The following is a 24,421-nucleotide window of genomic DNA, read 5'->3' as shown; positions in this document are numbered from 1 at the left end:
ATTTACTCATTGGATAGCTATAATAATTTGAAGTGCATGTTCTTCCTCATTTTATGGAGGAAAAATTTGGGAACCAGAGAGGTTACATAAGTCTCTAGTATCACACAGGTAGTTAAGTAGAAGCACCAGTGTGCTTCAAACTTCAAAACCAGGCAGGCATTCTGCTTTCAGCCCTGTTAGAGACACTGAGTTCAATACTCTATCAAGGCTGGGCCTGTGGCAGAATTTGGGAGGCAGGTAGATCTCTGAGTTCAAGTCTGAGGCCAGTCCAATCTACAGAATGAATTCTAGAACAGCCAAGGCTGCACAGAGAAACCCTGTTTTGAAAAAAATCAAGCAAGCAAGCAAGCAAGCAAGCAAGCTCTTGGTAAACATTTGTTAAACAAACCAATGGATCATTTCTTCTTTGAGCAGAAAAATCTGCCTTTTAATGTTTCAGATGTCTTTTGTGGCCTGGTCTTGTGCTCACTGAGTCTAGTTCAGAAACTCCATTTTTCTTAGTCTAGGTGATGTCTGTGAGATATTCCAACATCACTAAGTGCCCAAGGGTAGTCAAGTACTCAGAGAAAGGACAGGGGCCTGGAGTATTTATCCTCACGAGATCAGGTCTGTTCATTCCCGATTGTTTGCCTGCTGTAGTGCTTGGAGATGAGGGTGTGTACAATGCTGAGAAAATAGAGCTGGGTTCCAGGCACATGGCGTTCTGTGTAATGTTCTGCTCTCAGACCTCAGGGGGCAAATACTACCCAGCTCACTCATGGCGGCGTAGAACAGTCTAGATGGCAGCCTGTGGGAAAGAGCTAATTATAGATGGAGTGGCACCCTGGGATGCTGGCACTTCTGTCCTGAAAGAGCTTTCCTTCCCTTGGTCCTCAGCACACAGTCTTCCATTCCCCACACTAGGGCTGCCCCTTTTTGTAGTGCTGGGGATTAAACCTCCTGAACTAACCCCAGCCCTTCCAGCTAGTCTAAACTAATGGTAAATGACAGTGTTGACATTGCTACTTGTGATTGTGAATAATAGAAAATCTGAGTTCAGTGTGGCCATGGCAGCCAAGGAAATACATGGATAAAAGTACAGTAACAGTATGGATGGCTGTGTGTGGCAGGCACATCAGATGCCAGCTCTTTCTTCCTGACTCTTGGCTCTGTCTTCTGCTATTGATTTCAATGTCAGGATCCTATCAGTTCTGCTACAGCAGTCACATCCAAGGGGGCCCTTCTAGAATCTTCGGTGTGTGTGTTTGTGTGTCTGTGTAGGTATGATAGATTCTGGGAATTGAACCCCAGGCCCTTTGCATGTGAGAAAAGTATTTTACTACCAAGCTCTGCCCCAGCTCTCTTACTCGTGTGTGTGTGTGTGTGTGTGTGTGTGTGTGTGTGTGTGTGTGTGTGTGTGTGTGTGTGTGAGAGAGAGAGAGAGAGAGAGAGAGAGAGAGAGAGAGAGAGAATATGGATGAAAGAATAAATATGAATCTACGTTGCTCAGGCTGGTTTTGAATTCTCTATGCAGCTGAGTGTGACTTTGAATTTCTGATCTCCTAATTCTACTTTCGAAGTACAGGAGTTAGCTGGTGTGTGACACCATGCCCAGTGTGTGCTGTGCGAAGGGTCTCATGCTTGCTAGGCAAGCCATCTACAAACTGAAGTACACCCTAGGCTCCTTAATTTAAATTTTTGATAAAAATATGTCAGGAAAAAGCAATACCTTTCTAAGGCACTGGCCTAAAACACCTTCTTTGCAATTGTTAACCATCCAATGAAAGCTAGTGAGTGGTAAAGTATTTAGAGCAGATGAAGTCCCATGGGAAGTTAGAAAAACATGAGATGAGGAAAGTCCAGCACAGGCCGTAGGCATGCAGACAGGAAGAGGGACAGTGCACAGCAGTGACTCAGGAGACCACGAGGAGAGTCATGACCGCGAAGAAGGGATAGGCTTGCTCTAGCATCACTCTGTGAAGGTGGAGAACCTTGATCAGGGCCCCAGAGCTACGATCTTTACAAGGCCTCACCATCTGCTGCAACTGAGCTTGAGAGGTTGGATGATGGGTTTGGGCTAGAGTAACTCAGAAGTTTCTTCCTTTCTTTTTCCTTTTCCTTTTGGTTTTTACCAAGATAGGGTTTCTCTATGTAACAGGCCTGGCTGTCCTGGAACTCACTCTAGATCAGACTGGCCTTGAACTCAGAGATCCTCCTCCTGCCTCTGCCTCCTTAGTGCTGGGATCAAAGGTGTGCGCCACCACTGGGCAACTTATGGCACTTTTGAGAAAATGTTAAACAAGTGTTACTTTACTTGAGATGAGGTTGGGGAACTTCATTGTATTTTAGGCTGAAAATTTCACTGAGTTCTCATCAGGGTAAGCACTATAGACTACAGGTAATAGGAGGGCGGGAGTTAAATCTTCTTTCTTTCTTTGGATCTCTTTTGGGTTCATTTGGGTTCTCACATGAGTAAGGAATGGACAGAGACGTTTGTGTGTGTGTGTGTGTGTGTGTGTGCGTAAAAGGTCAGAGGTCAGCCTTGGCTGCTGTTCCCCAGGAACTGCCTACCATTTTTATTTGATGCATACAGATATTTTGCATATATGTCTGATGTTTTGAATATATGTCTGTGCATCACTCATGTACCTGGTACCTGCTGAGGCCAGATGGGGGTGTCAGGACCCTGGAACCAGAATTGCAGACAGACATGGATGCTGAGAATTGAAACTGGGTTCTCTGGAAGATCAGCAAGCTCTCTTAATCACTGATCTGTCTCCTTATCCTAGCCTACTTGCTTCTGGAAAGTAAGTAGGCTACCCCAGCTTCCATCCACTTTAAAACTATTAATCGTTAATTTTTATGTTTGTATGCTCATGTGTACACAGGTACTGGAGGAGGGAGAAGTTGTGGGTTTTCAGTGGGTGCTGGGAACTGAACTCAGTCCCTCTGCCGGAGCAGGAAGTGCTCCTAACTGCTAGGCCACCTCTCCAGACCCTACCCTCTCTACCCCTGCTTTAAAAAAAAAAAAAAAAAAAAGACTTTGCCATCGCCTCCAGCCCCTCCTTTTTTCCGGGAGGGGGAGGTGAATGTCATGTAACACAGGTTAGCTTTTCTTTAGCTGGCTTTATAGCTGAAGATGACTTCTGATCCCCTTGCTTCTCCCTCCTGAGTGCTGGGATTAAAGGCATGCACTACCAGTTTGGGCCAAGAAGCATTCTTTTAATAGGGGGTGGGGGAAACACACATTGCTGTTTACCAACTGGTTATCAGTTACTGGCCTTCAAAGAGCAGAGTCCAAAGAAGAGTTTAACCATGGAGCAAATTCTTTCCAGGTGTTGATTTTTCCCCCCCTCAATTTTTTTTCTTTGTCAGTGTTTATGAAAGTTCAATGTACTCACCAAATGCATCAGAATTACTAGAAGTGTTTTGTAAAAACTGCAATGTCAGACCCCCACTGCAGATATACTGAATCATGTCTAGAGGTGGGATCTCCTATAATTTACATTTAAATTTTTTTCATTAAAGGCTTTGTTTCTAGGTATTTGAAAGTCCTGCTTCTGTGGACTTTTCAAACAGATTTTCTTCTCTCCAGAGCTTGTCTACATTCATTCTGGAACCCTACTTCATTTTCGTATATTTTAGGTAGAAAGGTTTTGGTTTGCCTTTTTGGAGGGGAGGGGGAGGGAAGGTTTATGTCCATATTGCTAAATACTGTAAATTTATATGTTAATTATGTTTATTGCATACGAATTACACATACTGAAAAGTAAGAAAGGACATATAATGAGCAGCAGCTTCTTCTACCCCTTACTTTGGAGCCTCGTGTTATTTCTAATGCTTTGTATGTGTTAACTGTTGATTCCTGTAACAATCCAATGACATCCGAACAGTCTTTTTTTTTTTTTTGGTAAAAGAGGCAAACAGCCTAGCAAGAGCAGGTCACTTGACTAGAGGGAGTGGGTGGGTTATCTGAGAGTCTGTGTCTAGGTGAGTGCTCCTAGCTACTACCACCCTCTGCTGAGTGAGCCGATCCAAGTACTAACTGGATTAATTCGAAGAGCTTGCTTTGCAAGAGCAGAGTTCATCTTGAGAGGTAAAAGCTCTTGTGCTGGCCTGGAGTCGCATCTATCCTTGCTTGGTTGTGTATGATTGAAAAGGGATCAGCCAGCTCCTGTCTCAGTGCCTTAGGCTTCAGGAGCCATTGATGCTGATGCGGCACAAGGAAGTGGGCACATCACAAGTCTGCTGTCTGTCTTTGTTGTTCTTTTGAGACAGGGTTTCTGTTATGAAGCTCTGGCTGTGTCCTAGACCATGTCTGCAATCTTGTCCTTGGCTGTTTTATTTGCAAATGCAGAGCTTGGAAACAGTGATCCCTGCATGCCATATCATTTGACTTTATTTATCAAATTATAGTACTGTGGTGTGGTATAGGCTGGCCATGGCCTGAGATTTTTGATAACCCTAAATAAAGATTATTTTTGTTTTTGCTCCAATTACTGCACTCAATTTTATCATGTGGAATTGTTACTAATTAATTGCATGTCTGTGGGCATGGTTTGTGTGTTACAGTGTGTGTGTTTGTGCTGTCTGTCAGAAGACAACTTTGTGGAGGAGGTTTTTCTCCTATCTTTACATGGGCCCCAATGGAGATTGAACTCAGGCCACCAAACTTTGCTGCAAGAGCTTTTATCTGCTAAGACATTTCAGTGACCCTACACACACACACACACACACACACACACACACACACACACACACGCACGCACGCACACACGCACATGCACACACACGCACATTGTATACAATAGACAAGCTAGCACACATGCACAACACATCAATAAAAATAAATTTATGGGGGAAAATTAAAAAATATTCTTAGAATCTGCAGCCCAACAGGTAGCAGCAGAGAACTCTCGAGCCCCGCAGACAGAACCAGCAGTTGAGCAGTGTGAGGAAGGAGGAGGCATGCTGGCTGCAGACAGTGAAGACCTCTGCGAAGCTGAAAACCCAGGCTCTTCTGAGGCCTGGGGGCTTAAAGCCTGCCAAGAGCCTTCCTCCCCCACCTTATGGTTGGCGAGCTTGAGGACATACAGGACAGCTGATGGGTTCACAACTATTGTGTGACTGTGTGATCAGGCCCTGAAATTGTTGGGCCTGCTGGTGGGAGACAAAAGCTGCCCTCAACAGGAGGACAAAGAAGAAGCCAGCCATTGGAAATTTACCACCTTTATTACTAGCCTTGGCTCCTCTCTCTCCCTCCCTGTCTGCCCACCAGAGAGTCACCAACTCCTGGTCTCTCACTGTGCTTGAACCTAGGATGCCTTACCACTCAGCTGGACAGGGCTTCTCTGTGTAGCACTGACAGCAAGCCCTTTTTTGTTTTGTTTTGTTTTTTGAGATAGCGTTTCTCTGTGTAATAGCCCTGGCTGTTCTGGAACTCACTCTGTAGACCAGGCTGGTCTCAGAGATCTGCCTGCCTCTGCCTCCCAAGTGCTGGGATTAAAGGCGTGCGCCACCACTGCCCGGCAGCAAGAAGTGTTTTTAAACTCAAACATTTACTAAACTCTTACTGCATGTTGGACACTATGGATCTCTGATCTAGCCAGTCTCTTACATGTGTATGGATGTCGGTTACTGATGATTGCACAGCTAATGAAGTAATAAAGTCACTATTCAATTCCAGATGTGTCTGAGTCTGAACTTGGGTACTCCTGAGTACTCTAGACCCAGTGGAAAGATCGAGACCTTGAGAGCGCAGACAGTGGTGTCAGCAGGCTGACCAGAACTTGAAGATAGGTGATAGACATTGGGGCATTCATTTACCTTGCTCCTTTGTGATTTGTAAATAAACCTAAAGCAAAGGAGGTCATTTGAGTGTTCTGGCAGCTCTTCTTCCTTATCTTCCTGTTCTCCTTGGTTTTGTTTTGTGATATGGGGTCTTGAACCTATAGAGCAAGAAATGTTGGCCTCAGATTCACTGTGTAGTCTAGTAGTCAGAAACTCATTCCTTGCCTCAGTTTCCTGCATTCGGGGACTACAGGTGTGCACCTCCACGCCTGCAAAGCATCTCCTTTAGACCAATAGCATCTACACTAAAGTAAATGGAGTATTAAAAACTTAAGTCACTCTTGGTAACACATGGCTCTGTATGTGTGGAGGGAAAAAAGTGAATGATAAGGAGACCCTTCAGCTCTCAGCTTCTTTTGCTCCTCGTCATCATCACCTCTCACCCCTAGCTGGGAACAGAGAAAGTTGTTAAAGCCCCCTCTTAGTTATTTTTAAATCTGACTGCTCTAAGGACTGATTAAACTAGGTTTTCTAAGTGAGCAGTTCCTTAACCTTGACTTAGTAAAACATTAAAATATTCATGGCATCTGCTACTGCCCCCTATTCTGCAATGTGGGAGCTAATCCAGCGGTTTCTCATTAAATGCCAGTATTGTGCAATTGTAGAATTAGAGCAGGCCTGGAGTAGGGAGAGCTAGTGAGCAAGAGCCACATCATGCGGTATAGTAGACAGAAACACCCTTTCAGAACAAAACTCAAGTGAGTGCTAAGACCCACCCGCACCTCCCAGTATGGTTTGTATGTACCCTTGGCTGGCCCTGAACTGGTAATCTTCCTGTCTCAGTCTCCTGAGTGTTAGGAACACAGACATATGCTATCTATCAAAAGTCAGCTGATATTCCTTTTGTTGTTGTTTTGAGATAGTATCTTACTATGTGCAGTTCTGGCTGTCTTGGAACTTACTAGGTAGACCAGGCTGGCCTCGAACTCACAGATGTCTGCCAGCCTCTGCCTCCCAAGCACTGGGATTAAAGGCGTGCGCCACTATGCCTGGCTTCATATATTCGGTTTTAAGCCTACTTTTTCTCCTTTGTTCAGAAGGAGTGATTTGTACTCGTTTAGTTTATAGGTTCTTTCCTCTGGGCCATCCATTTGACTTTCGAGGCGGCTTTAGCTACAGCTTCCTGTTACTATGTAAAATATCCGAGATAGCCTCTGAAGAGAAGAGTTTTGGTTTGATTTATGGTGTTGAGGTTACAGCTTTGGGCCTCTGGTGCAGTAGTTGGATGACAGTGGCTAGAAGTCCACAGCAGAACAAACTGCTGATTTTGGTCAGGAAGCAACAGAGAAGAGGAAGCTATTGAGGTCCCATTATGTTCTTTGTTGTTGTTGTTTGTTTTTGTTTTCCTTTTTCTGAGACAGGCTTTATCTGCGTAGCCCTGGCTGTCCTGGACTAGCTCTGCAGACCAGGCTGACCTCAAACTCAGAGATCCACCTGCCTCTGCCTCCTGAGTACTGGGATTAAAGTCTTATGCCACCACTGCCCACTGAGGTTCCATAATCTTGTCACTGGCATGCCTACAGTGGCATAAAGCTCCTACTAGTCCCCAGTTTATAAGCCACTGTAGTGCCTTCCGTGTGGGCCATGGGACCAGGCCTTTCCCAATGGACCTTTGGGGACACTAATAACAAAGTCACAGCAGAGCCTATCTATTGAGCCTCTTATTTAGTTCTAAGATAACTAGCGGTTCTTTGTGTCTCCTCTTTAGACTATTTTGCTGAGGCTTGCTCGTTTTTCATTTGTTTCAAGGTACTGATACTGGCTGGTTGAAGCAGTTGTATCATGGCTCCTAAGTATTTTGCCATGTAACTTTCTATCTGTCGTCTTGCTATTGGCATCTGTTGGTTGCCTTTCAAAAATTCAGGGTAGAGTTTTTCAGTGGAACCCCAGGCATTTTTCATTGTAAATCCTGGGTCTGCTTGACTCTTCTCTTTAAATCCTGAGCTTAGCGAGAGGCACTTATGGGCACAGGGAGTCTAGGAGTCCCGCTAGGGACAACCACGGTGTGGAGCCTTAGAACTGAGAACTGGCCAAGAAGCAAGTGCCTTCTCTACCTTCCTGCTTCCCAGTATGACCTATCTGCACACGCTTTTCCTTTGGATCTCTGTGGTGCCTGTAATGAAGTCAGGGCTCCTGCACCGACCCCAGATTCTCTGAGATTGCAGTTCTGCACCGTGAGGATGGTTTTGAATGCTTTCCTTGTCTATTTTACTGTTTCTTTCTTCTTATTCTTGTCACAGCACACGTATGGAGGGCAGTGGGCAAATTTGTGGAGTAGGGTCTCTTCTTCCACCATTATGTGGTTTGGGGATCAAACTTAGGTCATCAGCTGTGTGATTTACCTGGTGAACCATCTCGCCTGTCCATTCCTTTTCGTTCTTAAAAAAAAAATGTACGTTTTTATTTTATGTGTATGAGTGCTGGCCTGCATATATGTTTGTGCCTGGTGCTCATGGATGCTAGAAGAGGGCTTTAGATCTCCTGGAACTGGAGTTACACACAGTTGTGGGACACCACGTGGGTGCTGGAAATTGAACCTGGGTCCTCTGGGAGAGCAGCCAGTGCTCTTAATGACTGAGCAATCTTTCCAGTCCCTTCTTGGATTATTTTAAAACACAATATAGCTAAAAAGTAGACTTGCTTTAGAAAGTAAATTTTTATATAGTTTGCAGTATTAGGACTTACTTTGTGATTCATTTGACTACAAATTCTGTATATATTTTGTTATTAATAAAAATTAGTATTTTTTAAAATTAAACTTCACTATCCTATGATTTTTGATTACAGTGGTACCTGAGATTCTCTTTATATGGATGTACCTCGTTTCTTTTTTCCGAGTTCCTTGTGACTTCTGTTATTTAATTGAGGAAGCTTTGGCATTGGCTGTGGAACCCAGGGCCTTACAAGCACTGTATCATTGAGCTGTACTCTCAACTACTAAGTACTCAGTGCTAGTTAGGGATTCAGTAACTTTTTCCTGACGTTCTGAGTGTTCCAGTGTTCCTTTAGGAAAACAGTACCTTCTCCAACCCAGAATGTGCATCATCAGTGATCATAGTTGGTATTAGGAAATGACAGAGGCATTGTCTGTGGAGGGAGAGAAATGGGATAGAAAGTATTTTTTGTAGACTTAATTTCTTTAAGACATGTTAGGAGGTTGGGGATTTAGCTCAGTGGTAGAGTGCTTGCCTGGCAAGTGCAAGGCCCTGGGTTCGGTCCTCAGCTCTGAAAAGAAAAAAAGAAAAAAAAGGTTTCTATTTAGCCGGGCGGTGGTGGCGCACACCTTTAATCCCAGCACTTGGGAGGCAGAGGCAGGCGATCTCTGTGAGTTCGAGGCCAGCCTGGGCTACCAAGTGAGTTCCAGGAAAGGCGCAAAAATACACAGAGAAACCCTGTCTCGAAAAACCAAAGGAAAAAAAAAACATGTTAGGAGTTCAAATGTGCCCCCAACCCCCATCCCCACTCCCAGGGTTTCTCTGTGTAACCCTAGCTGCCCTGGAACTAGCTCTGTAGACTAGGCTGTCCTCAACTCAAAAGATCTGCCTGCCTCTGCCTCCTGAGTGCTGAGATTAAAGGATTGAAGGCATGCACCACCACCTCCTGGCCTCGAATGCTTCTTTTACTCCAAAGGAAACTCAAGAATCCTGGTGTGTTGCATAGGGAGTAGTACTGCAAATCGCCTTCTGCTCCTGGGCACTCGTGTGGTTGTGTTTGCTATGTGTGGAAACAAGCGGACGGACTTCCATGTTTCCTGCACACTTTTTTGTTTAAAAGTCCAAACCCCAAAAGGACTCGTTGTTCAAATGAACCGGGATGAGACAGTAATGCTCTTGGCCACACTATGCAAGATTAGTGGAAGTGATTAGAATGTTTCTGTCCTGAGTCATTGTAGCTCAGGCTGGCCTCCTACTTGCTATGTAGTAGAGGATAACTTTGAACTCCTGACCTTCCTTCCTCTGTCTCTCAAGTGCTGGGATTATAGGATGTACTATCATCCCACCCCCCACCCTGTCCCTTTTAATCTTGGAGCATACCAAATAAAAATTAAAGAGTTGTTTGGCTTGGACTTGGGAAAATTCTACCTTGTTCATAATTTCCTCAGGGAAGTTAACTGTTCATTCAATAACTAGGATTAGGAAAAGCTTGTACAAGTGCCTGATTGTTTTCTTGCTCCATGAATAACATGGGATATTTATAGTGGATTCTTTTTTTTTTTTTTTTTTTAAGATTTATTTATTTATTATGTATACAAAAGAGGGTGCCAGATCTCATTACAGATGGTTGTGAGCCACCATATGGTTGCTGGGAATTGAACTCAGGACCTCTGGAAGAGCAGTCAGTGCTCTTAACCTCTGAGTCATCTCTCCAGCCCTGGATTATTTTTTAATGGGAGATGATTGGCAGTTATTGAACTCTTTGAAGACAGACATTTATAAATTTTCTGGTTTTATGTTGCCTTATACAGCATGCTGTTGCCGGGTGTGGTGGTGCACACCTTTAATACCAGAACTTGGGAGACTAGGGCAGGTGGATCCCTGTGAATTTGAGGCCAGCCTGGTCTTTGAAGTGAGTTCTAGGACAGCCAGGACTACACAGAGAAACCCTGTTCCCCCAGCTCCCATCCCCCACCCCCCACCCTCCAAAAAGAACACTGTTCAACCTGTGGCAGCCTTTGCCTGGGTCAGGAATGTGTGTATCCTCGGGCATGGTGCACGTTTCAGCATAGCAGCCTGTATTAGTGACCTTCTGTTGCTGCGATAAAATACCATGACCAAGGCAACTTAGAGAAGGAAGGAGTTATTTTGGGCTGCAGGGCTCTAGAGGAATAAGAGTGAGCCCGTCATCATCACAGTGGGAAGCATGGCAGCAGGCACCATGCTTGCAGGCAATGGGCTTGGCTGCTGGAGCAGCAGCTGAGAACTCACATCTCAGACCACAAATAGGAAACAGAACAAATTGGGAATGGCTTAAGGCTTTTGAAACCTTACTCATACCCAGTGACATACTTCCTCCACCAAAGCCACACCTCTTGATCATACCAAACAGGGGACCGAGTTATTTTGTCTTTTTTTTTCAGAGCTGAGGACCGAACACAGGGCCTTGCGCTTGCTAGGCCAGCAAGCATTCTGCCACAGAGCTAAACCCGGGACTAAGTATTCAAATACCAAAAAATATGAGGGACATTTCAGTCAAACCATCACACAGCTATTAGCCAAATATGACCTTATTTTTTGGTTTTTCAAGACAGAGTTTCTCTGTGTAGCCCTGGCTGTCCTGGAACTCACTCTGTAGACTAGGCTGGCCTTGAACTCAGAACAAATGAGACTTCTAAAGATAAGTAAAATGAAATCTTCATTACATTGGGACTATTCTTATTTTAAGTAGTCATTAGCCAGATGTTGCTGCTGGCTGCCACACTGGAAAGTGGTAATAAAGTCTCCTTCATAGTACAAAGCATCTGGGACAGTGCTCTACTGGACTGGTCATTTCTTTTCTTTTTTTTTTTCTTTCTTTTTTTTTTTTTTGGTTTTTCGAGACAGGGTTTCCCTGTGTAGCTTTGTACCTTTCCTGGAACTCACTTGGTAGCCCAGGCTGGCCTCAAACTCACAGAGATCCACTTGGCTCTGCCTCCCAAGTGCTGGGATTAAAGGCGTGCGCCACCACCGCCCAGCTGGACTGGTCATTTCTAAGGAGAAACTGAGGCAAATGAAAGACCAAAACAATAAGACCTGCATTTCATCCTCCTTGCCGTTGCTAGTGTTTCTGGTTGGAATTCATAGGAAGTGCTGCAGGAGCGTCCTTGTTTTTTGATCTTGTGTTTAAATGTTCGGTTCTGTTTCTAGGCCGGCAGCGATGGAGAAAGCATAGGAAACTGCCCCTTTTCCCAGAGGCTCTTCATGATTCTGTGGCTCAAAGGAGTTGTGTTCAGTGTTACAACTGTTGACCTGAAAAGGTAAGACATGGCGTGGAATTGGCATGCAAGTTTGTAGTTTATCTGTCACTTGGACCCTTTCCTTGTCCTTTGCTTTGATTGCACATGCAGGAAACACATGTTATTCAGTCAGGGTTCTGTGTAAGGCTAGATTTAATAAACAAGGGGGGGTGATAGTGTACGCTTTTAATGGAGGCAGAGTCAGGCAGATCTCTGTGAGTTGGAGGCCAGCCTGTCTACAGAGAGAACCAGGGCTACACAGAGAACCTTGTTCTGAAAAACCCAAACCAAAAAACAGTGACATTTCCAAATCATAGTATTTCCGTTGGTGCATTCGCCACACTTGGCTGTGCAGTCTGGTTTTCCTTGGACCCTGTCAACCTTAAATCTGAGCAGCACCTGAAGCCAAGCTTTAATGTGGATGCAGCAGAGTCTTGAGTTTCTCAGTATGAACCTGAGCCACAAAGAGCTTTGGCTCTCTGGCTGACATGTTCTGATCTCAAGTGTGCTAAAATGTAAACAACAGCATTTGGATCCTGAGGGAGAACCGAGGTGGGGACGTAGCTTAGTGGTAGAGCACTTGCCCAGCTGGTGCCACAAAGACTGGGGACAGTCATGGTGTGAGGTGGACGAGGACAAGAACAGGAGCTTTAGAAAGCTGAATAATGTGTGGTCTGTTTCATTTATCCTATTTTTCAGGGAATAACGTATTTTCTGTGATATGTAAATGATGTAAATGGTGTAAAATAAGAGTAGTCTTGCTAGGTTTCTTTCCGTAGGCCATAATATGGGAGGCTAAGAAGAGTTCTGACAAGTAGGAAGCTTTAAAAAAAAAATCCAAGAACTTTTATTTTTCCTTACTTAGCAAATGTGTCTGAAGAACACTTACACTCCCACAGTCCCCAAAGACAATAGCTTTGGGGACTCAATAGCTCTCTGGCCAGTCAGCCTAGCCAAAATGGTGAACTCCAGGTTCAGTAAGAGCCTGTTCTTGGGGCTGGAGAGTTGGCTCCAAAGCGCTGGCTGTTTTACTGGAGAACCTATTGAGAGCCTAGCTTCAATTCTCAGCATGTACACGGCAGCTTACCACTGTCTGTAACTCGAGTTCCAGAGCATTAGACACCCTCTTCTGGCCTCTGGAGAGCACCAGACACACAGTTGGTACACAGATATACATGAAGGCAGCACACACACACCAAAATTAAAATAAAAAAAAAAATACTTGTACCAATGGAAAATCTAGGTTCTGGCAGTGAAATATATTCAGTTTTTTGATGGTGTATGTTGAGCCCAGGGCCTTGTGTCTGCTAAGTTAACACTGAACTATCCCATAGCCCCACACAATGCTCTTGACATAGATTCATAAACGCCACAGTCCTGTTTGCTGATTACCTTTTAAACATTTCGGGTGGTTAGGAGTGTCTAGGGAGGCCGGTCAGGCTGCTGTTTGACAGCAGGAATGATGGCCATTTACCCCAAGAGTTGTCCTCGAGCTCTGCCCAGTTAGGTCAGCTCCCGTGGGGCTCTGCCATGCCTGAGCATTTTATCTTTTGCTTCTTTGGATCAGTTTTTGAAATTTTGAAGATTTAAAAGTGTTTGTTAGCTGGGTGGGTGTCTCTTCTCTGGGAGGCAGAGTAGGAGGATTGTTGTGTATTCAAATTTGACCTGAGCTATAGAGTGAGGAGACTGTTTCAAAGGGAAGAAAGTGTATTGTTGAAACTCACCAGTCTTTCAGGAACCCCTCGGAGACAGTTTATGAATGTAGAAAATAAGCCTTTGATGTCAGCTAGTAAGAGTTAAAGTGACTACAGGCTCCTGGGAAGGCATGGATCCGTTCATGTGGGACACAGCTATTTTAAGGATGAAAGAGGTCATGCAGAGCACTGCTATTAATTTTATTTTCCTACATATATTCAAAAAGGAAGTTCTCAGTATAACTCCTAAAAATAGACCAGACACCAGACACACACCCTTACTATGTCCTAAACTACGGGTGCTCTTCCCTTCTAGTTTTGGCTTGGAAGAGATGAGCTGATGGCCATGCTTTGAAAAGCTTTCTTTGACGGTTGAGTACAGTGCCTGATTGTCTGAAGACCAGGAATACTGAATCTGGTGGGGAAGTGAAGGGGTGCATCAGGGCCTACTTCTCATTTACAGACTCCTCCATAAGGCATTGTTGCTGTAGGTTGATTGATATGAGGGCTGGCAGATTTGAGAGTATTGTACTCCATATACCAAAAGTGACACGTAGGAGATAGGTATTTGGGGTCTTATAGCCAGAAAATACCAAGGATGTGCATTTTCCTAGGGCTATGCATCAGATCAGTAGCAGAGAATACCTGAAGTGGGTTTGCAATGTTCCCACGTGGCAGTCCTCCTGCCTGCCCTCCCATTCCCAAGAGGAGGTGGGCAGGTGTTTGATAGGACACTCAGCTTAAAGATTGAGGAGGGTAAAATGGAAGGTTCACAAGGCCATGATGACTCCCTTCCCCTCCAGCCAGGTCATCAGTGTTCTTTCATGGAGATTGCTGCTTTTAGGCAAGTTCTGTGATATTTATCGGTTCAGATCTTTCCTGCGAGCTTTTAGAGTTTTGAACAATCTTAAAAAGAGAGTAACCCAAGAGAATGAACATTGGCTCAGAAACAACATATAATAAAGTTGTCACCAAAGAACGAAGTACTCTGTAGTATAAAGTACCTTCCATAATATACACTCCGTTTTAAAGCTTTGTAACTCTTTTTAGAAATCTGTGGGGGAGAAAATACCCGCTGAGCTTATTTTCCTGCAGATCTTAGAAATTGCCCACTTTCACAGTGAAAGTACTGATCCCAGTGCATGCCAGCGCAGAGTGATGGCCCCCTGAGAGCTACTGAGAAGCCCACTCACACTCGGAAGCAGTGGTTGTTAGCTTTCATCCACAAGAACAGGCGGGCCTGGCTCTGGCACAGTGGCGTGTGTTCTGAGTCTCAGTTGGTGTTAATGACTGTGCCGGCATATGTGCACCTTCTGTGAGCCTCCAACACTGCCATTGCCTGCTCTTAGTGCATGCAGCCTTAATGCTGTCGTGGGAGTTGTTTCCAAGCCCATTTCTCTGTTCTTGATGAAGTTGTGTTAAAGGCATTTTAGATAAAATGGCATCCAGGCTACAGAAAGAATCTATTTCAGCAGTTGCTATTTGAACAAAAGCTGCGGATAAACATACATTGGAACCGGAGTCGAGCAGTAGACACTGTCACATAGCATCATGGGGAGAAAGAAGCAGGCGGACTTGGGAGAAAGGAGTAAGGCCTGGCTCTGCATCAAGAGCCCCGAGAGAAGTTCCTGAGTGTGAGGGCAAGCAGCCTCATCTTCTTGGGGTCAGTTACTTGTTCAAGTTAGGGCAAAGGGAAGATTAACTTTCAGAATCACTGTGTGACGGGCAGTGTTCAAGGTGCTTTTGACTATTTTCAGACTATTTTGGCATCTTTTTTGAGACAGGGTTTCTCTCTGTGTAGACCAGGCTGGCCTCGAACTCTGGTATCCACCTGCCTCTGCTGCCCAAGTGCTGGGATTAAAGGCGTGAGCTACCACCACCCGGCAGTAGCTAGTTCTCTTAACCTCTGAGCCTTTGCTCCATCTCTGAGAACAGGGTCTCACCATTTTGGCCAGGCTGGCTCTTGAGATCTGACTGTCTGCCCAGGACAGGCACATGTGGCCATCCCAGGATTTGACCTGAGTCCTGGGGATCTGAACTTTGGTCTTCATGCTTGTCCAGCAACCTCTTTCTATACTGACCCCTCTCCGCAGCCCTAACATTAGCTTTTTATCATAAAAAGCAGTCATGTCTGTCATAATACCAGTGAATCATATTTCTAAGTGCTTTCCTTTGAGAGAATAAATGGAGGTCATTTTTTGAAATCCTGGGAAATGTACAGTTCTATTCTCTGTTAAACATGAAAAATCATCTTACTTGTACCGTCATAATGATTTCCTTCTCCAAATGTAGGCATACCATTTGTAATATAGTACATTAGTCAAACTCAGAGTCAAGTTACTGTAGTAATAACATTGTTATGGACAATTATTGTGGTAGTTTAAACTTCAATGTAGTTTCATAATAGTTTAAAATATAACAACAGAGCCATGAAAATGATCGTACCAAGCCTTTGAAAAGGAGTTATAAACTCAGAGCAAAATCTAATTCCCAAATAAACCTACAAGATGTTTTCAGCTTTATTATGTCTCAAGCTGGGCATGGTTGTGTATGTCTGCAATCCCAGGATTATAAGGAACAAGACTCTTTAGTTCCAGGCCAGCCTGGGCTACACAGGAGGCCCTGTCTCAAAGCAGCTGCAGCAGCAGTAACCATCCCTCAAAACAACAGTCCACCATCGTGTATGTCTTTCTTGTCCTACTTTCTCAAGTGGAGAAGTGGGTGACATTTCCTGGTAGATCTTCAGTAACAGATGCATGAGTGACACATGCTTATAGTAAATGTAATGGGACAGGGATGTCTTCTAGAGAACTGCTGGTTTCCTGTGGCTATTAGTCATTCAGGAAAGGCGACTTCATCATCCTCCACGAAGCTGCTGAGGCTCCTAGTCCAGCCCTGCAGTTCATCTCTCAAGACAGTTTCACAGATAGATTCCGAACTAGATACTGTGTGTCCGTCTGTCTTCCTTTCTGTCTTTTTCCCTTTGTGCCTCTTCCATAGGAGAATTTTTTTCTTTTTTTTCTTTCTTTCTTTCTTTCTTTCTTTTTTTTTTTTTTTTTTTGGTTTTTCGAGACAGGGTTTCTCTGTGTAGTTTTGGTGCCTATCCTGGAACTCACTTGGTAGCCCAGGCTGGCTTCGAACTCACAGAGATCGCCTGCCTCTGCCTCCTGAGTGCTGGGATTAAAGGCGTGAGCCACCCCCGCCCAGCCCGTAGGAAAATTTTGCTACTGCATGTTTTTTTTTTAACCTCTCCAAGAGAATGTCAGAGAGAGTAAATCCTGAGGCTGCTAAGAGTGAATTAGAAAAGTGATTAGTGAGTATTTTTTTAATTTATTTTTTAAAGACATGTTTATTTTTAATATATATATATATATATGGAGGCCAGAAGAGAGCATCAGATCCCCTGAGCCACCTGCTGTAGTGCTGGGAAGTGAACTAAGATCTCTCTGGCCCCATAATGAATATTTTTCTAAATTCTACTTATACATTGTGTTATTAAAGTGTGTTCTGAAGTCTTGAGTGATATTTTATTTTTAAAATATTGTTTCTTAGCTGGGTGTTGTGGTACACACCTTTAATCCCAGCACTCAGGGAGGCAGAGGCAGGTAGATCTCTGTGAGTTTGAGGCCAGCCTGGACTACAAAGTGAGTTCCAGGACAGCCAACCCTGTCTCAAATAAAAAACAAACAAGTATGTATATATGTATATATGTATATAAGTATGTATGTATGTATGTATCTCTGTCATCCATCCATCCATCCATCCATCCATCCATCCATCCATCCATCCATCCATCTATGTCTCTTCACAAATTGATACTGAAGTAGACAAAAATGAGCTGATTATAACATGTATCAAAAAATTAGTGAAATCCTCTAACCACTTTAACTCGACAGACCTAAGGAAGAGGCGCCTGTGACTTGTCAGCTGTGACTTCATTAGTCAGCCAGAAGATTGCAGGTAGTAAAAAGTAAATATCACAAAGCAGTTAGATAGCCCCTAGTAGCAACCTTTGTGAGGCTGGGTGCTTTCTGTTTTGTTTTGTTTTGTTTTGTTTTTGATTGTTTATATAATGCCATGTATTCTCTTGCTATATATAATGCTCTGCATTGAAAATTGGTACCTTTGAAACAACTGAGGCAGTCCTTTCTGCTCCCTTTTTGGTCAGAGACAGGTAACACTCAAGAGCCAGCTCCCATGTGGGATCACTGTGCCACCAGCCTCATGCCTTCCTATTGTGAGTGGAGTGAATTCATTTGTAATGGAGATTAAGCCACTTAAGCTACTTCTATTAGCCTCAACTGGGTTCCCCTTTTCCTTTCTTTCTCTCTTGTTTTTGTGTTTGTTCTTGTTTTTCATCTCGAAACAAACTGGGAAAGGATGGAATAATGTATTTCCATCAGACTCCTAGAGTAAACCAAGGTTACGGTGGGAGGCAAGGTTTCAGCTCTGGAGCGTTGCACAGCTCAGGCAGAATTTCAAGGTGTGACCTCAGGACCCTGGCTTTTACTACTTCCTGGGAAACTTGAATGAGCCTACGTGAGCTGCAGATATGGGTTGAGGGCCTTTTCGGAAACAAATGGAAGATGTCCTAGAGTGGTCAGCCACTGCCTTGGGGTTTCTCTAAAGCTTCAGCCTCTGTCTGGAAAGCATCAGTAAAAGGGGCTGTTGTGGGTCACATGGGACTCGCATCCTTAATGTGCCTGGGAGGACTAGCAGTCGCAGGCAGATGGCTCTGTGCGGCTGTCACAAAGCCTGTGAAGAGTCATTCCCTGCCTGGCACTCCTGCAGATTCCCCATTGAGAGAAGTTGAGGTTGTTCCCAGTTCCCCTCTCACTGGGAAGGGAGGGCCTTTATTTCAACAACTAATCCTTTTATGACCTTGGTTGTTTTTAAAGTCTGTATAGCTTTCAAATTAGACTAATTACCAGTCATTAATATTAATGGAAATTGGTAATCACAAGTATGCCTGGCTTCATGTCTCTTTGTCAAATAGTCCTCTAATCAGATTTTATTATTATAAATCATTTGTTCGTGCATAACCAATTTCGAATCCTTAACTTCATTAAAGTTAAAACTGATATAACCTACCCCTTCATATAATGCTTTGTTAATGTGGCACTGGAAGTCCTAATGCCTTTTTTTTTTTCATACCTTTGTTTAGCTGTTATTTACTTGGTCACTGGTGGAGCCAGTGACTGTAGAGCCATACAGTTGGAGGCTTTACCCAGTCCTTTTATTCAGGTTTCATTCACCTTGCCCCTTCCATGAAGAAATATTTTTTGGGAGTGCTTAAAAGTTGCCATGCTCAATTGTGGAAGTAAGAGCTAGTTATGTGGTCCCTTCTATGGGCTATTTTTAAAGCGTTGAGCCTTTTCTTCCTCTTTATACAACTCTAACCTGTCCATAAAATAATAATTATAAAAATATAGGCTTTATGTTTTTACTGTGCCTCCCAGTGCTGGGATTAAAGACATCACTGCACAGCTAATCTTTATATCTTTGATTGGAATGTAGCCGAAGAAAGAGGTGCTTTTTTTCTAACCTAATAAAAAGATGGAGCCGGAGTAAAGTATGAACGAATGGGCTGGGGAAATGGACGTAGCAGGACTAATTGTAGTGTGTAGGGTCCATTCTTTTGGAAATCCTCTTTAATGGAAAGTAATTCTCCTTTGTGATATACTTAAAGATAGTTTTAATTCAGATTCTTTGCATTTGTGGTCAGGAAGGAAGGAAGAGGGCAAGCAGGCCGGCTAATTTAAAAATAAGAGAAATAGCTCCGTGGGCTGTGATGGTTGTGGGAAGCTCTTTGAAGGGATATGCTGCTGACTGCTATTTTTTATTTTTAGCTTAGAATTTACTTTTTTAATTATGAAAACTTTCAAGCATATCAGAATAGAATTAGCCAGGTATGGTAGGCACCCCATGCTTGTAATCCCAGTACTGGGGAGGCTGAGGCAAGAACATTAGAAGTTCAGTGTCTGCTTGGACCTGGGTTCAAGTGATTTTTTTTTTTTTTTTAAATGTGGAGCTGAGGATCGAACCCAGACCCTTGCGCTTGCTAGGCAAGCGCTCTACCACTGAGCTAAATCCCCAACCTGAAGTGAATTTAAACACAGTGAATTTGAGGCCAGCTTGGGCTACATGAGACTTGTCTTTTTAAAAAAAGTAGAAAATACTTTTCCATATCTTCGATTCCGTTGCCAGAATCTGTCATTTTTGTTGTTCTCTTAGCCTCTTTTCTGAACCATTTTAAAGTAATTCCTGGCTGTTTCAGTCCTGTGATGTATGTCTCAGGTACTGGGGATGTTTTCTTTTTCTTCGGCTCTCATCTATGGCTCAGGATGGCCTGAACCCTATACAGCCTGGGCTGGGCTGGAGATAAGTGATTCTGCCTTAGCCTCCTGAGTGCTGGGGTCACCACACTGGGCTATGAGGGTGATTTATTTAATATTTGTATTATTTATAACCATGTGGATGTTTGTGTCTGTGTGCGGATATGTGCACACGAGTGCAGTGCCATAGGAAGCAGGGGCATCAGATCCTCCGAACTGGATTTACAGGTGCTTGTGAGCCACCCCATGTGGGTGCTAGGAATCTGAACTTGGGTCCTTTGGAAGAGCAGTGTGCACTCTTAACCTCTGAGCCATCTCTCCAGCCTACATGAGTTTTTAAACGTGGGCTGCATAACAAAAGGGTCCTAGACCTCACTTTGTTTATTGGTCGCCCCCCCCCCCCCCCAAGACAGGGTCTTTATATATCTTTAGTTGGCCTGGAATTCACAGAGATCTGCCTGCTTCTGCCTCCTGAGTGCTGAGATTAAAGGCGTGCACCACTATGCCCAGTTTAGACCTGGCTTTGGAAATGCATACCCCAGAGGCGAGATTAAATTCAGAGTGAATGTCGTGGTGCTTTGTGATTTCTTTGTCTTGTCACTGTCAAATACACAGATCATCTCACACACTGATGCTGATGTTCACTGGAGGGCTGGGGGAGCTTTTTAGTCAGATAGGAACAGCCAACATTCCTTCTTGTTGGTGGTTATAATCATAAAGTCTAGCCATCTTTATCAGTGCTTTACAATATTTTCAGTTTTTTTCTAGCAGGAAAACGTCTTGTTGCATTTTGGATTTCTTTAGTAATTGTATATTTGGCCATGCGTTCACTGGCTTTTCTCTTCCCTCTTTATTGTTTTTGAGACAGAGTCTTGCTTTTAGAGACTCGACTGTCTTTGTTCTTTGAGTGGTGCTCAGACTGGAAGGGGTGAGCGTCCTGCCTTAGCTTCCTGAAGGTTCAGAGTATAGGTGTGCCACCACACCGAGGGTGCCTTTTGTCAAGTCTCTTTCTTTGTAGATTGTATTTTCATTTTATGTGTGTGTGTGTATTGTCTGCATGTCTGTCTATGCAGTGCCTGTGGAGGCCACAAAGGGCATTGGATCACTTGGACTGGAGTTATAGCTGATACTTGGCCAACATGTGGGTACTAGAATTCGAACCCAGGTCCTCTAGAAGAGCAGCCATTGCTCTTAACTGCTGAGCCATCTCTCCAGCCCTCCTCCCTCTTCCATAATTCTTCGAGCCTTTATCCACTTAATCTTTGTTTTGAGACAGGGTCTCTGTCTATCCCTTTGGCCGGCCTCAAACTCACCAAGATTTGCCGAGGGTAAAGGGGTATGCTTCATTCCTGGCTTTACATAATCTTTTGATGCCTTAAAGTTGATTTGGACAAGTCCTTACAAAGCATAAGTATTTTTCACATACTGAATAGTTTATCTATTTTGTGCTATTTCTTACCTTGCTCATACCATCTTTTACATATTAAGAGACTAGATAGTCTCCCAGTCATCTCTCTGTTAGTCTGACTCACATGGAGATGGTAAAGGGATCAGGATTTCTTCTTATGGTTCAGAACTGCGGGAGCTTGCGCTTCTTTGTTTTATTCCCACCCCCCAAACAAAGATAAACAAAGAATATTGGAAAAGAATGTAGGCCTTGAGAAGTTTGGCTCATCTGTCCTGCTCATTGGTAAGGAAGTATAAAGTTGAAGCTGCAGGCTGACCTTCTCAAGTCTGCCCCTCATTTACTAACACCTTTAAGCAACCTAGCTGAATTTGGAATGAGAATGAAGAACTTTGTTTTTTTATCTTTTAAGATTTTATTTATTTTTAACCATATGTTTGTGTGCCTGTGTGTTGTACCTGTGTAATGGAGGCTAGAAGAGGGTGTCAGATCTTCTGGATCTGGAGTTACAGGCAGTTGTGAGTTGTCCTGTGTGGGTTTTGGGAGCTAAACATGGGTCCCCTGTAAGAGCCATACATATTTTTAACTGTTAAGCCTTCTTTCCAGGCCCAGGATGAAGGATTTGTCTTTCGGTTGGTAGTTGGTAAAGCAGTGACTCTTAATGCTCCTGCCGTACATTATGTGCTGTGTGTGGGGTTTCTGCTTGTTAGAGTACTGTGTAACTCTTAGACTTAGTGAACCCTGGGGCTTGCTCATTCTTACAAACTGGAGGAGGCAGAACCACTCTAGAACTTGCTGTTGCCTTTTAGAGTGGAAAGTGATCTCATCTTGACCACTGTTTTGCTTAACAGGAAGCCTGCAGATCTACAGAACTTGGCTCCCGGGACCCACCCACCATTTATAACCTTCAACAGCGAAGTCAAAACGGATGTAAATAAGATTGAGGAATTTCTTGAAGAAGTCTTGTGCCCCCCGAAGTGAGTATCAGAATGTGTGGGCATAGCGCCACCGCTTTGAATAAAGCTTCGTTTGTCTCTGGACACTCTTTAAATTCTCCACAACATTGAGTTGGGGATAACCAGGACTCCCTTGTAAGATTCATGTTCCATCAGTGTCAAATGGACTTTCTGCTTAGCCATACTAAGAAAGATTGGAATCAGTCTAAGCTAGAGAGTCCCTAATCTGGCTATTGGTGGGCAAAACAGGTTCCAGCTGCACCCAGTTGGAAAGTCTAGATGGGCTGTGGCGCTGCCGGACCTACCGTTTGTTCTTGGTCAGTTTTGAAGGGAGCTTTTTGAAACTCCAGTTCAGGGCAGTTGCCTGGCATTCCTTACGTCATTCCAAACTTTGAAATCCCACTTGTACTGTAATGGAAATTCAAAATGCAGATTGAAGGTTCTGTATCCTACATTTATTTTAAAAGCATTACTAGATTTCTTTTAGGCTTTACCAGCTTGATTAACCTGAAAATGTGTTTCTTTTCTTTCTTTTTTTTAAAGGTATGTTTATTTGTGTATTTTATGTATATGAATGTTTTGTCTACATGTATGTTTACACACCAGGAGATGGCATTGGATTCCATTATAGACAGTTGTGAGCCACCATGTGAGTGCTGGGCATTGAACTCAGGACTCCTGCAAGAACAGGAGTCTTAACCACTTAGCTTAACCACTCAGCCATCTCTTCAGCCCTGAAAATGTGTTTCTTTTTTTCTGACCCACCTTTTCTTGCCAGTTGCTTTTACCTTTACTCTTCAGGTCCAGATAATTTCCCCAGCAATGGGGATTACTGGATCAGATGGTTCCAAAATTAGTTGCTCAGTATCTGTCCATCTCACCACTAACTCACCTCCATCTATCCATCCACTCATCAGCCCATCCATCAATCCACTCATCAATCCATCCCCCATCCACTCATCAACCCATCCATCCACTCATCAGCCTATCCATCTACTCATCAGTCCATCCATCCACTCATCAACCCATCAGTCCATTCATCAGTTCACCAATCCACTCATCAGTTCATCAGTCTATCTTCTGTTCAGCAATTATACAGCAGAACAGTGTGGATCAGCAGGAAAGGAAGCTTAGCTCCTGATCTTGAAAAAACATAGCTGCAGACAGGTGTGGTGGTGCACACCTTCCATTCCAGCACTCAGGAGGCAGAGGCAGGCAGATCTCTCTGAGTTCAAGACCAGCCTGGGCTAGAGTGTGTTCTAGGCCAGCCAGGGCTACAGAGGGAGACCCTGTCTCAAAAAACAAAGCACATAAGCAGCATAGTCAAATACGAGTGGGCTGCAGGAGTGGGGGGAGGAAAGGTTTGCGTAGAAGAGCTGACACTCACTTAACTAAGCTTTACTTGTTTATTTGAAGCCCATATGCAGCAGTTAAATGGAGGTGTGACAGGCATTTTAGGGCAAGACTCTATTGTTTCTTTTGAGGACTGTAGAAAGGAAGAATGCAGATTAGCCCATTGTGTGCTGGGTTGGTAATTTTGTGTTAAACCTAAAACTATATTCTCTTAATCCTGCTCCAAAATACAGCCTCTGTTCCTCCTTCTCTGTGAGAGTCTCAAGTTTCTTTTATCTCTGCTTTCCAGTAGCCCTGGGATCCTTTCATTTCCTAAAAAATATCTGCAAACAACACTTAAAAGGATCCTAATCCCCTCTCTCAGCCCATGTGTCTAATTTGGATGCCAATAAACCACAGCCAAAGTCTGGGCACAACAGAAAGGGGGACTTTGTACACTCAACTAGGAACATGCTTCTGACTTACTGGAAATGGCTCTAGATGGTTGCATCATCGAAGCCTCTAGATCTCTCTGTTCTTAAGTCTGTCAGCTCTGAGGAAGGTACCGAATTGGCAACTTGTTCTCAGACCACTGATTGATAGTAATCTTCTCGTGTAGCCAGGTTCATTGTGTTGACCTTAAATTCTAAGTGGAGAAGCAGTTTGAAGACATATCCAGTCTCTCTGAAGGGAATTGTATTTTGTCATAAGCCATTTCTGAAATACTCATTCTGTGCATTTTTCCAAGGATATTTTAAGGTTTTTTTTTTTTTTTTAAAGACTTATGTATTTATTATGTATACAGTGTATATTATGTATGCCTGCACACCAGAAGAGGGCACCAGATCTCATTACAGATGGTTGTGAGCCACCATGTGTTTCTGGGAATTGAACTCAGGACCCCTGGAAGAGCAGCCAGTGCTCTTAACCTCTGAGCC

General features: G+C 43.7%; 1 protein-coding gene across 1 annotated transcript in view; it reads left to right on the top strand.

The window, feature by feature from the left end:
• The window catches only part of Clic4 (chloride intracellular channel 4), a 62,351-nt gene that overhangs the window by 23,072 nt on the left and 14,858 nt on the right, over nt 1-24,421 (top strand). Inside the window, exons 2-3 of the mRNA XM_036178495.1 lie at nt 11,673-11,782; nt 22,047-22,172. Coding sequence (XP_036034388.1) covers nt 11,673-11,782; nt 22,047-22,172 — 236 coding nt within the window. The remainder of the gene's footprint in view (nt 1-11,672; nt 11,783-22,046; nt 22,173-24,421) is intronic.

Source organism: Onychomys torridus, chromosome 2, assembly GCF_903995425.1.
Source record: "Onychomys torridus chromosome 2, mOncTor1.1, whole genome shotgun sequence".
NCBI classification, from domain to species: Eukaryota; Metazoa; Chordata; class Mammalia; order Rodentia; family Cricetidae; genus Onychomys; species Onychomys torridus.
Note: the sequence above shows the minus strand (reverse complement) of the source record. Positions and strands in the feature narration are given on the sequence as shown.